The 16,471-nt window shown below is 40.6% G+C and overlaps 1 protein-coding gene across 2 annotated transcripts; it reads left to right on the top strand.

Annotated features, from left to right (window-relative positions):
• The first annotated feature begins 224 nt into the window (after positions 1-224).
• GTF3C6 (general transcription factor IIIC subunit 6) lies at positions 225-16,259 on the top strand. Of its 2 annotated transcripts, XM_039252224.1 has the most exons (6): positions 226-367; positions 666-746; positions 2,663-2,726; positions 2,824-2,868; positions 4,797-4,910; positions 14,038-16,259. In XM_039252224.1, exons 1-6 carry the CDS (start codon positions 257-259, stop codon positions 14,337-14,339), a joined length of 717 nt encoding a protein of 238 aa, XP_039108155.1. In that variant the 5' UTR covers positions 226-256; the 3' UTR covers positions 14,340-16,259. The 2 variants fall into 2 exon arrangements, with proteins under 2 accessions (XP_039108156.1, XP_039108155.1); XM_039252225.1 differs by lacking the exon at positions 666-746 and having other exon boundaries at positions 225-367.
• Positions 16,260-16,471: the final 212 nt, after the last annotated feature.

Genomic DNA, 16,471 nt, shown 5'->3' with positions numbered 1-16,471 from the left:
TCCTCGCTCGCGTCTGCTTTATCCTCTCTCCCTCCCCGGTTCTCTCCCCTAACCCGGGGCCGGGAGCCTGAGGGCGTTTTCGGTCGCAGGCCGGCCGCGGCCGGGAGCCCAGCGCGGGCTCGCGACAGAGGAACACGCAGGAGGCCCGGCCCGGACTTCCACGTGGCCACGGGGGGCGGCCATCTCGCGTGCTGGCAGGAGCAGTCCGCCGGGTCTGAGCGGCAGTCGAACCGCGGAGCTGCCGCCCGTACTCAAGATGGCGGCCGTGGAGGGCGTGGCTTGTGACTCGGAGGTTCCGAAAAGGTGCGGTGTCATGGCGGCGACCGGGGAGCGGAGCCGGGGGGACGAAGAAGAAGAAGAGGACGCCGTGAGTGGCACTGCGGCGGCCTGTGCGGCGGGGGCGGCGTGTGGGGCATGGAGTCGGGATGCGGCCGGCGGGAGGGCGAGTCCCCGGCGCGCGAAGCCAGGAGGGCGGGCCCGGCCGTTAGAATGGGGAAGGAGAGGAGGTTACCGTAGGTAACGTCGCTCGCCTCCTCTGGTCGGAAGCAGGACGCCGTGTTCACAAAGGTTGGGATGGTTGCGGTGGGGCTTTTTGGCTTCTCTTGTTAACTGCCTCTTCCTGCACTCGCCCGTGCTAGCCTGTTAACTCCTCTTTGTCCCACCAGGAGCAGCTGGTTCTGGTGGAGTTGTCCGGCATTATTGACTCAGACTTTCTATCAAAATGTGAAAATAAATGCAAGATTTTGGTGAGTCTGCTAGAATTGGAGGGTTTTTGTACATTTTCTTTCGTTTAAACAAGGATGCGTGAAATACAGATCCCCAGAGATCTATTCCTTGTTGCAAAGCAGTGAATTCTAAGGACAATTACATGTGAGTACAAAGGGCCTGGGAGAAAATGCCACACTCAGCTTGAGCGTGTGAATGAATGTGTGGCTGGAGAGAGTTAGGAAAGATTCAGAGCAGGTAGCATTTTGATATGGAACAATATATTTTGAAGAAAAAAAAACATTGTTTCAGTTAGTGGGGGAGAGAAAACGGTGAAGACAGTTCAGGTATGCACGCCGACCGCCTGGAGAAGGGAGAAAAGACCTCTCAAGCTCTGCTGTTGACTTGAGCTATGATGGCGCAAGTTACCATCTGTTTCATCACTTTAAAAATCTTTGGAGCTACTGTGGACAAAACTGCTCTTACCTTAACTTGAGGAGAATGTTGATTGGAATACACGTTACTGCTTGAGAATTACGTGTTCTTCAGGTTGTAACTGCTGTGATCGGAGCGTTTTTAGCTTATCTTATACTTGCAAGGACAAGCTCCAGAGGTTCCTCAGTTGTGGAAGTCACCCTCCTTGGCCACAAGGTTCCATATTGAGCGCTCTTTCTTGTTTTGGCTTTAATTGAGCTATAATTGGCATATAACGTTACGTTTCAGGAGTACAACATAATGACTTAACAGTTGTATGTACTGGAAAATGATCACCACAAGAAGGCTAGTTAACGTCCGTCACTACACACAGTTACAATATTTTTTCTTACAATGAATTTTTGTTTGTTTGTTTAAGTAAGTTTTATGCCCATCGTGGGGCTTGAACTCAGGACCCCGAGATCAAGAGTCACATGCTCTACAGACTGAGCCTGCCAGGCACCCCATTGTAATGAGAACTTTTTTTTTTAGTAATAATTTTTTTTTATTGTTTTATTTATTTCTAGGAGAGAGAGAGAGAGACAGCGTGAGCAGGGGAGGGTCAGAGAGAGAGGGAGTCACAGACTGAAACAGGCTCCAGGCTCTGAGCTGGCAGTCAGCACAGAGCCCGACGCGGGACTCGAACCCACGGCCCGCGAGATCATGACCTAAGCGAAAGTCGGACGCTTAACCGACTAAGCCACCCAGGCGCCCCTTTTTAGTAATAATTTTTAAAAAATTTACATCCAAGTTAGTTAGCATATAGTGCAACAATGATTTCAAGAGTATATTCCTGGGGTGACTGGGTGGCTCACTTGATTGAGCGTCCGACTCGGCTGAGGTCATGATCTTATGGTTCATGAGTTCATTCTTCCTGTCAGGCTCTGTGCTGACAGCTCAGAGCCTGGAGCCTGCTTTGGATTCTGTGTCTCCCTCTCTGTGCTCTTCTCCCTGGTCTGTCTCTCTCTCTCAAAAATAAACACTGGAAAATTAATTAAAAAAAAAAAAAAAGATTTCTTAATGCCCCTTACCCATTTAGCCCATCCCCCCTCCCACAACCCCTCCAGTAACCCTCTGTTTGTTTTCCATATTTTAGAGTCTCTTATGTTTTTGTCCCCCTCCCTGTTTTTGTATTATTTTTGCTTCCCTTCCCTTATGTTCATCTGTTTTGTATCTTAAAGTCCTCATATGAGTGAAGTCATATGATATTTGTCTTTCTATGACTAATTTCGCTTAGCATAATACCCTCTAGTTCCATCCACGTAGTTGCAAATGGAGAACTTTTAAGATTTACTCTCAGCAACTTTCACGTATACAATATAGTGTTATTAAGTAGAGTCCCCATGCCGTACATTACATTCCCAGGACTTATTTATTTTATAACTGAAAGTCTATATCTTTTGACTGCCTTCACCCATTTCACCCAGCCCTGTAAGGCTTTTACTAATGATGATTTTTTTTGTGATCCTGTGTTCTGTTGCAGGGAATTGACACCGAGAGGCCCATTCTGCAAGTAGACAGTTATGTCTTTGCTGGAGAGTATGAAGGTAGGAGGATGTCAGATAAATGAAACTTCTTTTTGTATATGCTTTTCACAGAAAGTCATTGCTGTTTCTCAACAAATTGCCTTCAACTTTTCTGCAGACACTCTTGGGACCTGTGTCATCTTTGAAGAAAATGTTGAACATGGTAAGTGCTGGCAGTGCTGACTCAAATCTTTTTACTATAAAATATTACAAACTTAAATACAGTGAATGTTAAATTTAAACATCTCATGTATCCGTTGTCTAGCTGTATCAAATCCTATCATTTTGCCATATAGTTAAAAAGCATACCAGATGCATTTGAAGCCTCTTGTATACCCCTCTCTAAACATGTCCCTTCCTCTGTCTTGATAATCACTATCCTGAATTTGATGTTTTTCTTTCCTGTATCTGGTTTTGGCGTGTGTGGGGGGTGTGTGTGTGTGTGTGTGTGTGTGTGTGTGTGTATCCATAAACAATAAGTAGCTTTTTTGGGGTATATTTTCAAACTTGATATAAATTACCTGTATCATTCTAGAGCTTTCTTTCTTTTTTTTTTTTTTTTTTTTTTTTTTTTTTTTTTTTTTTTTTTTTTTTTTTTTTTTTTTTTTTTTTTTTTTTTTTTTTTTTTACAAAGAGTTTATTGTCAAATTAGTTTTTACCATTCTAGAGCTTTCTATATTCTATAACCCTTTTCTGTTATAGATAGGTTTTGAGGTTTATACATATTGGTATGTATAATTCTCTTTTCCCTGTTGCTTAGTATTCTATTTGTGACCATATCACCATTTATTCTCTAGTTACTGGACAGGTTGATCACTTCTAGTTTTACCATTAAATATTAACTCTGAGAATTTATTGAAGCCTTCTATGTGTTAGGCACTGTTCTAAATGCCACATATATTAGTTCATTTAATCCTTTTCACATTTGTGAGGTAGAGACCATTGTAGTCTTCATTTTATATTTGAAGACACTGAAGCACAGAGAGGTAGTAACATTCCCAAGGTTATTGTTATTCCTGAAGTGAGACAGTCAGGATATGAACCCAGGTTGTCTGGTCCAGAACCACTGATCTTAATTATACATATTAACTCAGTACAAAAATGCGGCCGTGAGTATGTTTGTGTCTCCTTATATGTAAAAATGTCTCTCAAGTATACACTTAGAAATGGAATTACTAGATTGCCAAGTGTGAGTTAGGTTTAACCATATGAAGTGACCAATTTGGACTGAATGTGGACAGTTTCATGTGGTTCAGCCAAACAGGTATGGCTGTGATTCTTTCTAAAGCGTAATGTCAGTTACACTCACATAATAGCATGTGAACATTTTTAGTGTGCTTGCCTCCTGTAGCTCAGAGCCATATCATCCCTCTTGCCTGCGCCCACAGTTTCCTAGAAAGCTGTACCCCCAGGCAGCAAGTTGGCAGCAGGTTTTTTTCTGAGCTTTCTTTCATGATTGGTAATGTCCTCACTCCAGTCTTTGGCTGCAGGTAGTAAGTTTGACTTTGGTGATTCATTTTGAGTGGTAGAATTTGAGACCTCATTGCCCTGTAAGGCCAGATTCCTGGCCCCACTTCTCTACTTTAGGGTTAGAGCCTAACAGGCTTATAGCTTTAATTTCACTCACAGCTTTGTGTTTTGGTCCTCTGGAGATGTTTGTTGTTTTTGAGTCCAGTTTTGTCCTCAGGTGTTATGTATTTTATCTGTTACTTCTCTGTGCCGGAGGCAGGAGGGATGAGTTAAATCTTGAACTTACTACACTATTTCTACAGGAAGTAGTTTAGTCTAACTCTTTAACTGGAATTATTATTTAAAAAATTCTTTTTTGAGTTTACATATTTATTTTGAGAGAAAAAGAGAGTGCAAGTGGGGAAGGGGCAGAGAGGGAGAGAGAATCCCAAGCAGGCCCAGCACTACCAGTGCAGAGCCATATGTAGGGCTCGAACCCATGAACCCATGAACCACCTGAGCTGAAGTTGGGCACTCAACCAATTAAGCCACACAGGTGACCCTGAACTGGAATTGCTGAGGCTTAACATGATTGTTTGATGGCATTGGCAGTAAAATAATTGAGTTCTTTTTATGTTCTAGGTGATACAGAAGGCAGTAATAAAACGGTGTTGAAATATAAGTGCCATACAATGAAGAAGCTCAGCATGACAAGAACACTTCTGACAGAAAAGAAGGAAGGAGAAGAAAACATAGGTTAGTTCACTTAGTTCACTTAGTTCTCTAGGAAGTAGGTGATTTAGCATAGCCTTCGATAATGACACACTGCTTCCAGGACCTTCCTATACTTTGTAGTAATAACCACATAATATGAAATTTGAGGGTGCACTGTGAAAAGTACCAAAGGTAGATTTAAAATTCATCTAGAGGGCACTAGAGACATATAAGAAATTTCTTATCTGCTTTGTGTGGAAACAATTTTGAGGACTTTGTCAAGAAACTTGGTAGATTTCCAGCCCCTAGGGAATTCAGCAGCCGATACCCACCCCATCCCCTTAATTAAAACTTTTTTGTAAGTAAGGATGACAGGATCTGTATTCTCAGGGTGTAATCCCAGAGGGTCTGGAAACTTGTGGCAGCGGCGCAATCTTCCCCAAGAAGCTCACAACTGGAAGAAGTTGGCTCTATGTGTCAGGGAAGGACTCACAGGTTTTAGACCTAAGACTTATTCTTTTTTGCGGGGGTGGGGTTGCACAAGTGAGCGAGGGGCAGAGAGAGAAGCATGCCTCATCCAGGGCTCATGTTTTACCCCATGTTGGCCTTGTTTTCACCGGAAGTGGGCTTCAAGCTCACCTGACGTGGGACTTGAATTCACAAATGGTGAGATCATGACCTGAGCTGAAGTCAGGTGCTTAATGACTGAACCACCCAGGCGCCCCTAAATCTCATTCTTAATTTGCATCCACTGAGCCTTCTCTAGTTGTTGGTCATCCCTGAGTAGAGACTTTAAACTAGTGCTTCTTATGCCTGTAGCAGGTGCAAATTCGTGGACATGAACAAATAATTACTTGGTAGTTTAAAAGCTCATTGCTCATAAGTAAAGTAAGAGAAAGAAAGACAAATGTATGGTTTCATTTATACATGGAATATGAAAAACAAAACAAATGAATAAACAAAAAGCAGAAACAGACCCATAAATCAGAGAACAAATTGATGGTTGCCAGAGGGGAGGGGGTGGTGGGATGGGCAGAAGGGGTGAAGGGAAGTGGGAGATATAGGCTTCCAGTTATGGAATGAGTAAGTCACACGAATAAAAGGGACAGCATGGGGATATAGTCAGTGTTACTGTAACAGTGTTGTATGGTGTATGGTGACAGATGGTAGCTACAGTTGTGAGCACAGCATAATATATAGACTTTACAAATCACTGTGTTGTACACTTGAGACTAATGTCACATTATGTGTCAACTCTGTTTCAATTTTTTTGTTTTTTTAAACTTGATTTTTCTTTTTTTTTTTAATAGTTTATTGTCAAGTTGGTTTCCATATAACACCCAGTGCTCATCCCCACAAGTGCCCTCCTCCATGCCCATTACCCCCCATCTCCTCCACCCCCCCATCTGCCCTCAGTTTGTTCTTGGCATTCAAGAGTCTCTCATGGTTTGCCTCCCTCCCTCTCCCCCACTATTTTTCCCCTTCTCCTCCCCCATGGTCCTCTGTTAAGTTCCTCCTAAACCTCCTATATGTGCAAACATATGGTATCTGTCCTTCTCTGCCTGACTTATTTCGCTCAGCATAACACCCTCAAATTCCATCCATGTTGCTACACATGGCCAGATTTCATTGTTTCTCATTGCCATGTAGTATTCCATTGTATAGATAAACCACATCTTCTTGATCCATTCGTCAGTTGATGGACACTTAGGCTCTTTCCATTTTTTGGCTACTGTTGAGAGTGCTGCTATGAACATTGGGGTACATGTGCCCCTATGCATCAGCACTCCTGTATCCCTTGGGTAAATTCCTAGCAGTGCTATTTCTGGGTCATAGGGGAGTTCTATTGTTAATTTTTTGAGGAGTCTCCACTATGTTTTCCAGAGGGCCTGTACCAGTTTACATTCCCACCAACAGTGTAGGAGGGTGCACATTTCTCCACATCCTCACCAGCATCTAGGGTCCTCTGATTTACTCATTTTAGCCACTCTGACTGGCTTGAGGTGGTATCTCAGTGTGGTTTTGATTTGTATTTCCCTGATGAGGAGGGATGCTGAGCACCGTTTCATGTGTCTGTTGGCCATCTGGATGTCCTCTTTGGAGAAGTGTCTGTTCATGTCTTCTGCCCATTTCTCCACTGGATTGTGTTTTTCGGGTGTGGAGTTTGGTGAGTTCCTTATAGATTTTGGATACTAGCCCTTTATCTGATATGTCATTTACAACTATCTTTTCCCATTCCATCGGTTGCCTATTAGTTTCATGGATTGTTTCCTTTGCCATGCAGAAGCTTTTAATCTTGATGAGGACCCAATAGTTCATTTTTGCTCTTGAGTCCCTTGCCTTTGGGGATGTGTCAAGTAAGAAATTGCTGCGGTGGAGGTCAAGGAGGTTGTTATCCTGCTTTCTCCTCTAGGGTTTTGATGGTTTCCTGTCTCACGGTCAGGTCCTTTATCCATTTTGAGTTTATTTTTGTGTATGGTGTGAGAAATTGATCTAGTTTCATTCTTCTGCATGTTGCTGTCCAGTTCTCCCAGCACCATCTGTTAAAGAGGCTGTCTTTTTCCATTGGATTCTCTTTCCTGCTTTGTCAAAGATTAGTTGGCTGTACATTTTTGGGTCCAGATCTGAGTTCTCTATTCCATTGGTCTATGTGTCTCTTTTTGTGCCAATACCATACTGTCTTGATGATGACAGCTTTGTAGTAGAGGCTAAAGTCTGGGGTGTTGAGGCCTCCCGTTTTGGTTTTCTTCTTCAATATTACTTTGGCTATTCAGGGTCTTTTGTGGTTCCATACAAATTTCAGGAGAGTTTGTTCTAGTTTTGAGAAGAACGCTGGTGTAATTTTGATTGGGATTGCATTGAATGTGTAGATTGCTTTGGGTAGTCATGACATTTTAACTATGATTCTTCTTCCAATCCATGAGCATGGAATGTTTTTCCATTTCTTTGTGTCTTCTTCAATTTCCTTCATAAGTTTTCTATAGTTATCATCATACAGATCTCTTGTATCTTTGGTTAGGTTTATTCCTAGGTATTTTATGGGTTTTTGTGCAATTGTGAATGGGATCATTTTCTTGATTTCTCTTTCTGTTGCTTCATTGTTGGTGTATAAAAATGCAACCTATTTCTGTACGTTGATTTTGTATCCTGCAACTTTGCTGAATTCATGGATCAGTTTTAGTAGGCTTCTGGTGGAGTCTGTCAGGTTTTCTATGTAGAGTATCATGTCATCTGTGAAAAGTTAGAGTTTGACTTCTTCTTTGCCGATTCTGATGCCTTTTATTTCCTTTTGTTGTCTGATGGCTGATGCTAGGACTTCCAGCACTATGTTAAACAATAGTGGTGAGAGTGGACATCCCTGTTGTGTTCCTGATCTCAGGGGGAAAGCTCTCAGTTTTTCCTCGTTAAGGATGATGTTAGCTGAGGGCTTCTCATAGATAGCTTTTATAATGTTTAAGTAACTTCCTTCTATCCTGACTTTCTGGAGGGTCTTTATTAAGAAGGGATGCTGTATTTTGTCAAATGCTTTTCTGAATCTATCGACAGGATCATATGGTTTTTATCTTTTCTTTTGTTGATGTGATGTATCACATTGATTGATTTGCGAATATTGAAGCAGCCCTGTAATGCAGGAATGAATCCCACTTGATCATGGTGGATAATTTTTTTTATGTGCTGTTAGATTCGATTTGCAAGGAACTTGTGGAGGATTTTTGCATCCGTATTCATCAAGGATATTGGCATGTAGTTCTCTTTTTTTGCTGCATCTCTTTCTGGCTTGGGAATCAAAGTGATGCTGGCTTCATAAAATGAGTCTGGAAGTTTTCCTTCGATTTCTGTTTTTTGGAATAGCTTGAGAGGAATGGGTATTAATTCTGTTTGAAATGTCTGGTAGAATTCCCCAGGGAAGCCGTTGGCCCAGGGCTCTTATTTGTTGGGAGATTATTGATAACTGATTCCATTTCTTCACTCCTTTGGGTCTGTTCAGATTTTCTATCTCTTCCTGTGTGAATTTTGGTAGTGCATGTGTGTTTAGGAATTTGTCCATTTCTTCTAAGTTGTCCAATTTGTTGGCATATAATTTTTCATTGTATTCCCTGATAATTGCTTGTATTTCTGAGGTTTTGGTTGTATTTAGTCCATTTTCATTCATGATTTTGTCTATTTGGGTGCTGTCTCTTTTCTTTTTGAGAAGCCTGGCTAGAGGTTTGTCAATTTTGTTTATTTTTTCAAAAAACCAACTCTTGGATTCATTCATCTGTTCAACTGTTTCTTTGGTTTCTATATTGTTTATTTCTGCTCTGATTTTTACTGTTTCTCTATTCCTACTGGGTTTCGGGTGCTCTTGTTATTCTGCCTCTAGTTCCTTTAGGCGAGCTGTTAGATTTTGCACTTGTGCTTTTTCTAATTTCTTGAAATAGGCCTGAAATGCAATGTACTTTCCCCTTAGGACTGCCTTTGCCGCATCCCATAGAGTTTGGATTGTTGTATTTTTGTTTTCATTTGTTTCTATATATTTTTAAATTTCTTCTCTAATTGCCTGATTGGCCCATTCGTTCTTTGTAGGGTGTTCTTTAACCTCCATGTTTTTGGAGGTTTTCCAGACTTCTTCCTGTCATTGATTTCGAGTTTCATAGCATTGTGATCTGAAAGTGTGCATGGTATGATCTCAGTTCTTTTATATTTATTGAGGGCTGCTTTATGTCCCGGTATGTGATCTATCTTGGAGAATGTGCTATGTGCACTTGAGAAGAAAGTGAATTCCATGGCCTCAGGAGGTAGAGCTCTAAATATATCTGTCAAATCCATCTGGTCCAATGTGTCATTCGGGTCCATTATTTCTTTAGTGATTTTCTGTCTAGTTGATCTATCCGTTGCTGGAAGTGGAGCATTAAAGTCCCTTGCTGTTAGCACATTCTTATCGATAAGATTGTGTCTGTTTGTGATTGTTTTATGTATTTGGCTGCTCCTGTATTCGGTGTGTAGACATTTATAATTGTTAGCTCTTCCTGATGGATAGACCTTGTAATTATTATATAATGCCCTTCTTCATCCCTTGTTACTGTATTTAATTTAAAGTCCAGTTTGTCTGACATAGTATAGCTACTCCATCTTTCTTTTGACTTCCAGTAGCATGATAGATATTTCTCCATCCCCTTCCTTTCAATCTGAAGGTGTCCTCCAGTCTAAAATGAGTTTCTTGTAGACAGCAAATAGATGGATTTTGTTTTTTTTATCCATTCTGCTACCCTGTGTCTTTTGATCGGAGCATTTAGCTCGTTTATATTCAGTGTTATTATTGAAATATATGGGTTTAGAGTCATCCTATGTCCTTTGTGGGATTCATGCTTGTGGTGGTGGCTCTGGTATCTTGCGTTCCTTGCAACATTTGCCTCAGAGAGTCCCCCTCAGGATTTCTTGTGGGGCTTGTTTAGTGGTGACAAATTCTTTCAATTTTTGTTTATTTGGAAAGACTTTTATCTCCTTCTATTCTGAATGACAGGCTTGCTGGATAGAGGATTTTTGGCTGCGTATTTTTTCTGTCACCACAGTGAAGATTTCCTGCCGTTCCTTTCTGGCCTGCCAAGTTTCAGTAGATAGGTCTGTCACCATTCTTGATAGGTTTCCCTTTGTATGTTAGGGCCCTTTTCTTCCTCGCTGCTTTCAAAATTCTCTCTTTGTCCTTATATTTTGCCATTTTCACTATGCTATGTCGTGCAGAAGATCGATTCAAATTAGGTCTGAGGGGAGTTCTCTGTGCCTCTTGAATTTCAACGTCTACTTCCCTCCTCAGGTTGGGGAAGTTCTCTGCTATAATTTGTTCCAGGACTCCTTCAGCACCTTTCCCTCTCTCTTCCTCTTCTGGGATTCCTATGATACAGATATTGTTCCGTTTGATTGTATCGCTGAGCTCTCGAACTCTTCTTTCATATTCCTGGATCAGTTTATCTCACTTTTTCTCAGTTTCCTCTTTTTCTATAATTGTGTCTTCTAAATCACTTATTCTCCTTTCTGCCTCTGCAATCCATGCATTGGACGCCTCCATTTAATTTATTATGTATCTCATAGCATTCTTAAATTCATCATACCTATTTTTAAGCTCCATAGTGTTTGTAGCCATAGTTTCTCTGATGTCCTCCATGCTTTTTTCAAGCCCAGTGATTAATTTTATGAGTATTGTTCTAAATTCTTGTTCACTTAGTTGCTTATATTTGTTTTGAGCAGTTCTTTAGCTGTCAATTCTTCCTGGAATTTCTTTGGAGGAGAGTTCTTCCGTTTTGTCATTTTGGTTAGCCTTCTATCTCTTGTTAATTTTAAAAGCTTGTTGTACACTCTGCCCCTGCGAGTTCTGCTGTATGAAAGAGGGCTCTCTGACTGTTCAGGGCCTGTCTGTTCAGGAAGTGTTCTTCGAATGGTGTCTCTTGTTGAGCATTTGCTTATTTCATTTCCCTACTTGTAGCGGTATTTGGGACTCTCCACCATGTGTACTTTGGCTTGTTTCTTGAGGTAGCCCTTTTCCTGCACGCGGTTGAGCTGCTTCTATACGTTCTTGGTGAAGATGCCCGTCTTGATGTCGGCCATGGCTGCGGGTCTGGGAGGCTGCCAACTCTACTTCAGGTTTTAAAAATTTACTGTTAAAAAAAAGCTTATTGCTCAAAGACATTTTAAACTCTAGTAAACATGGCCCTAGTGATGAATATTTGTGGCTTGATTTACTATTATATTTTAAAGAATAAATATTTGAAGGTACATTAATCATGTAGAAATTAATTATACCAATTACATATAATTGCATAAAAAATCTTTGTTCTTAATATGTATATCCCAAAACTATCCCCATTTTTAGCATTATGTGAAAATAACAGGAAGAGGTACTTGAAGTTCTAGAATGGTCTTGAAAGGCAGATACATATCAGACAACTTAGTTATTATTTTGATATTCTTTTTTTAAATCAGGAAGTTGTAGAATTTCCTTTCCTATAGTCTTTAATAATCTAACAGATTGACTGTGGGAAGATTTGGATATTTTGTTTAATCAAACAAAACAGTTACCTCAAGGCTATATTGGTTATACATTGCTGCATAAAAAATTACCTGTAAACTTAATGGTTTAAGAAAAACAAAAATATTTTACACAGTTTCTGTGAATCAGGCATTTGGGATCAGCTTAGCCAGGTGGTTCTGGCTCGATGTCTGTCTTGAGGCTGCCATCAGTGTGTTGGCTGGGCTGCAGGGGTCTGAGGGCTCGAGTAATGCTGGAACAGCTGAATATAATAAGTTGGCTCACTCACATGCCTGGCAGGTTTATGCCGGCTGTTAGCAGGAGGCCTCAGGACCTTGCCTCCCCACGGTACTGTTCAGGTGTACTCCTGGCATGGCAGCTGGCTTCTTCCAGATCAAGTGATCTGTGAGAACAAGGCAGAAGCCACAATATCTTTTATGAACTAGCCTTAGAAGTCACCTTGTGTCATTTTTGTCCTGTCCTGTTTATTATGGGAGGAGATGACACAAGGACATGAATACCAGGAAGGTGAAGATCTTTGAGGACCATTCTGGAGGCCACCAGACATGGCAATATGCTGGAGGCAGAAGAAGAGAAATGGAGCTGTGTTGGGGCACCTGGATTGCTCAGTCGGTTAAGCGACCGACTTCGGCTCAGGTCATGATCTCACGGTTCGTGGGTTCGAGCCCCGCGTTGGGCTCTGTGCTGACAGCTAGCTCAGAGCCTGGAGCCTGCTTTAGATTCTGTGTCTCCCTCTCTCTCTCTGACCCTCCCCTGCTCACGCTGCCTCTCTCTCAGAAATAAATAAAACGTTAAAAAAGAAATTTAAAGAAAAGAAAAGGGGGTGTGGCCCTCTCCTTCTAGGAGTTTGCACTGTAAAGTAAATCACACTGAAACAGTCATGTGTGAATGGGACTCAACATGTGTTTCATCCAGCTTATTTTAAGTTTCTGTTATGTGCCAAGTATTAAGCTAAATAACAGAATAATCTATAGGTTTTTAATCTGGTGACCACGAAAATAATGGTATTGCAGGAAACAAAATATGAAAGAATGGTTGAAGTTGACTGGAGGCAAAAGGACTAATCAACATTTGATAGAAGAAGATTTTATAGTAGTAACATCTGAGAAGACATGGCATCAGCTGTAAGGATGGTTCAACAGATAGTCATAGAAGAGTTAGCTTATGGTGGTAACTAGGAGCAGATGGACGTGGGAACAGGGTGGCAAGATAGCTTGTGGTATCTTAGAGATAACTAATGCCATTTTGAAGATATAGCTGAGGTTTGCTATAGAAATTAATGAGGATCCATTGAAAATATTTGACTGAAAGGGTCATAAGGATAAAAAAAAAATGATTAGCATTGTTGAAGCAGTTCCTGAATGCGGGAGTTCATTGATGGGTTAGGGTTTTGATTATAAGTATGAGAAGGAAGACAATTTTTTCAAGATTTTATTTTTTGTTTCATTGTTTGTTTTTTTTGGAGAGGTGTCTTATTTCATCATTGGATGTTCCAACTCAAAATGACATGTGTGTGTTGAATTGCGAGATGATAGAGTGGTATCATCCATTTTGAAAACCGAGGAGAAAATTGTACGGAAGTGACAGAATTTTCTATAAGGCATAAGGTGGCAGTGATAGCTCAAATGATCTCTCAGAATGAGTTGGGTAAGGAAAAGGGCTTTGGAATAGTAACTGAAGTTGATTACTTTTAGTGATTTTTTTTTAGTGATTTATTTTTACTGTCTGAATTACTTTTTTTAAGTTTTTAATTGAAGTATAGTTGATATACAATATTATATTAGTTTCAGGTATACAACATAGTGATTTGATAATTATAGTTACAAAGTGCTCACTCTCAGCGTAGTTACCATATAAAGTTGGTCACCATATAAAGTTACTGTATAATACTGACTATATTCCATCTTCAGTGATCTTGATGTTGCATACACTATAGGTATTCCAAGATTCCCCAGGTTAGATAGAAATTCCATGATTATTAATTAGTAGTTATGGTCACCATGTTCATTGGTTTACCTTGGGGTTTTATTTTGACGTGTATTCCTAGGAAGAAAATTTAAATTGAAGAGAAATATACTTCAGTAACTGAGATTCCTTTCTCATGTTTCTTGTTTTGTCCTCCCACCCCCCACCCTCCCTTATTAGGTGGTGTGGAATGGCTGCAGATCAAGGACAATGATTTCTCCTATAGACCCAACATGATTTGTAGCTTTCTGCATGAGAGTGAAGATGACGACGTGGTAGCTCCAGCCTCAGAGAAACCTTTGGAGTTGGAAGAGCAAGAGATTCAAATGAAAGATAATTCAAACCTGAGTTATGAACAGGAGAAGCCACTGAACTTGGAGATAGAGAATTCTGGTTGTCTTATTGATATCCCTTCTTCTGAGACAGAAGGTTCTGTATTTATGGAAACACAAGATACTGCCTTAGAACTCACTCCTAGATGAAATGTTTCTCATAATAACGAGTAACAAACTTTTTTGGAGTTTCTATATAAAATAATTGACTCTAGCTTTTCAGTTCACTATTTTACTAGTTTTGTTGACTATACACACATTTCTAATTACAGTGCAGTTTAATAACCAGAGTTATTAAGGACCAGATATGAATTGAATTTTTAAAAATAAGATATAAATAACTAGGAACTCTTCTCTGGTAAGTCCTTTAAATTGGAAGTGTTATTAAGGTAAGTGTATACATTTTTTATTGCAGCCATCACAAATGACTAAACTTAGTGGCTTAAAATGACACAGGTGTAGGTCAGCTATCTGACATGGGCTGGGCTAAAATCAGAGTGTTGTCAGGACCTCATTCTTTTCTGGAGGTTGGGAATGGGGGGACTCTGTTTCCGTGCTCATTCGGTTATTGGCAGATTTCATTTCTTTAGGGTTGAAGGATCAGTGTTCCATTTTCTTGCTATCATCTGAGAACCATTTCAATTTCCACCTTCTAGAGGCTGCCTGTATTGCTTGGCTATGGTCGTCTTCTCTTGAAAGCCAGTAATGGTCAAGTTCCTCTCACTCTTTGAGTCTCTCCTGCATCTTCCATCATACTGTCACCTAATTACCTGACCCAATATCTGTCTTTTCTTTTTTTACTTTGTAACAATCCCAGAATTATGCAGGTTATCAGTGTGCCCATGTATGTGCATATATGTGGCCATATGACTAAGCTGTGGCCAGTGACATGGAATTATAAGTGTTGAGTGATAGATGCTTCTGGAAAGTTTCCTTAAACTTTAAGGCATAAAGGGAAATGGGCCAGTTCATCTTCTCTTTCTTCCTGCTGGAACATGGATGTGGCGGCTAGAGCTTCAGCAGGCTTTTGGGACTATAAAGTAACCTTGGAAATAGAAGCCATGAGTGGCAGAGCAGCAAAATAGAAGATTGGATCCTGATATGCTGCCCTGGACTGCCAAGAATAAAGAAGGTTAATAATAGAGCCCTTTCTTTTTCTCCTTGATAGAATGACTTCAAGTTTAACTTTTGGCATTGTTTTCTCTAGAAATCTACTAGATGAGATAATAGAATGTCAACTGTGATGTCAGGCAGTATTGTTTATGATTAAAAATGACCCTTCATTGGTAAACTGTATCTAGACCAGGAAGACTGTATGACAACTGTAAATGCTCTTTGGAAAATAGGGACTGGGCTTCCTGAAGCACTGTTTCTTTCTTTTTTTTCCTTTTCCTTTCCTTTTGTTTTCCTTTTCTTTAAATAGGCTCCATGCCCAATATGGGGCTTGAATTCACGACCCTGAGATCAAGAGTCACATGCTCTACTGACTGAGCCAGGCAGGTGCCCCGAGCACTGTGGTTCTTATTACAAAGATCCCTGGAAACTACATTTGTGGCTGTTTCAAGAGATACTGGTTCTTGGGGAGCCTGAAGTTTCTAAGCCAGCATGGCTTCTGCCCCCACCCAGATGATCCTGTTCCCTTACACCTGATCTGACACTTGGGTGCCAGAGTAAAGCCTCCTGTTGAAACAAACCTTGTGCTGCTGTGCTGTTTTATGAAGTGAAGTGAGCCTGACGCTGGGTTCAGTCCCACAAGGCCTGTCGGGTACTGAGTGTGAACGTCATTCCAAACCTATGATACTGCTGCTGTTCAGGCAGGGAAGGCACTGCAACTACCTACCTCTGGCCTTTTGTGTGAGAGAGAAGTCACTTCCTTCTTGTTTCAGTTACTCCCTACTAGCCGGGTGTGATCCTATATAATACATTATGCATTTAGAAACAGAGAAAAGGGTAGGCAGGTAGAATAGAAAATTCTTGAGACCTGTAATCTTGCAAAGGAACTCCTCTAATCTGAGATGTTGTTCTACCTTAAATTGAAAAGGATAATAAAGTCTTATATTCTGAAGAGAACATTGTGTGTTTTAGTTCCTTACTAAATGTGTTTTAGTTCCTCTTATAAATGAGAATAAATGTTTGGAGGTTAGTAAAATGAATCTTGTGTTTCAACTATGATATTTATAAGACTAGAACTTCACAAATGAATTTCTCCACCATTGGTCTGCCTTAATGACTTACTATCACTTATAAACTAATCTTGGAACTATAGTCCCTTGCTAGCTGTC

This window comes from Hyaena hyaena, unplaced genomic scaffold (genome assembly GCF_003009895.1).
Source record: "Hyaena hyaena isolate Hyena2069 unplaced genomic scaffold, ASM300989v1 scaffold_412, whole genome shotgun sequence".
Classification (NCBI taxonomy): Eukaryota; Metazoa; Chordata; class Mammalia; order Carnivora; family Hyaenidae; genus Hyaena; species Hyaena hyaena.
This window is presented reverse-complemented; position numbering and strand designations above follow the sequence as displayed.

Coding starts and splice junctions, on each gene's coding strand:
- GTF3C6 (XM_039252224.1), top strand. CDS start 257: ATGGCGGCCGTGGAGGGCGTGGCTTGTGACTCGGAGGTTCCGAAAAGG. Junction 747..2,662: donor AAAATAAATGCAAGATTTTG/GTGAGTCTGCTA, acceptor GTTCTGTTGCAG/GGAATTGACACCGAGAGGCC. Junction 4,911..14,037: donor GGAAGGAGAAGAAAACATAG/GTTAGTTCACTT, acceptor CTCCCTTATTAG/GTGGTGTGGAATGGCTGCAG.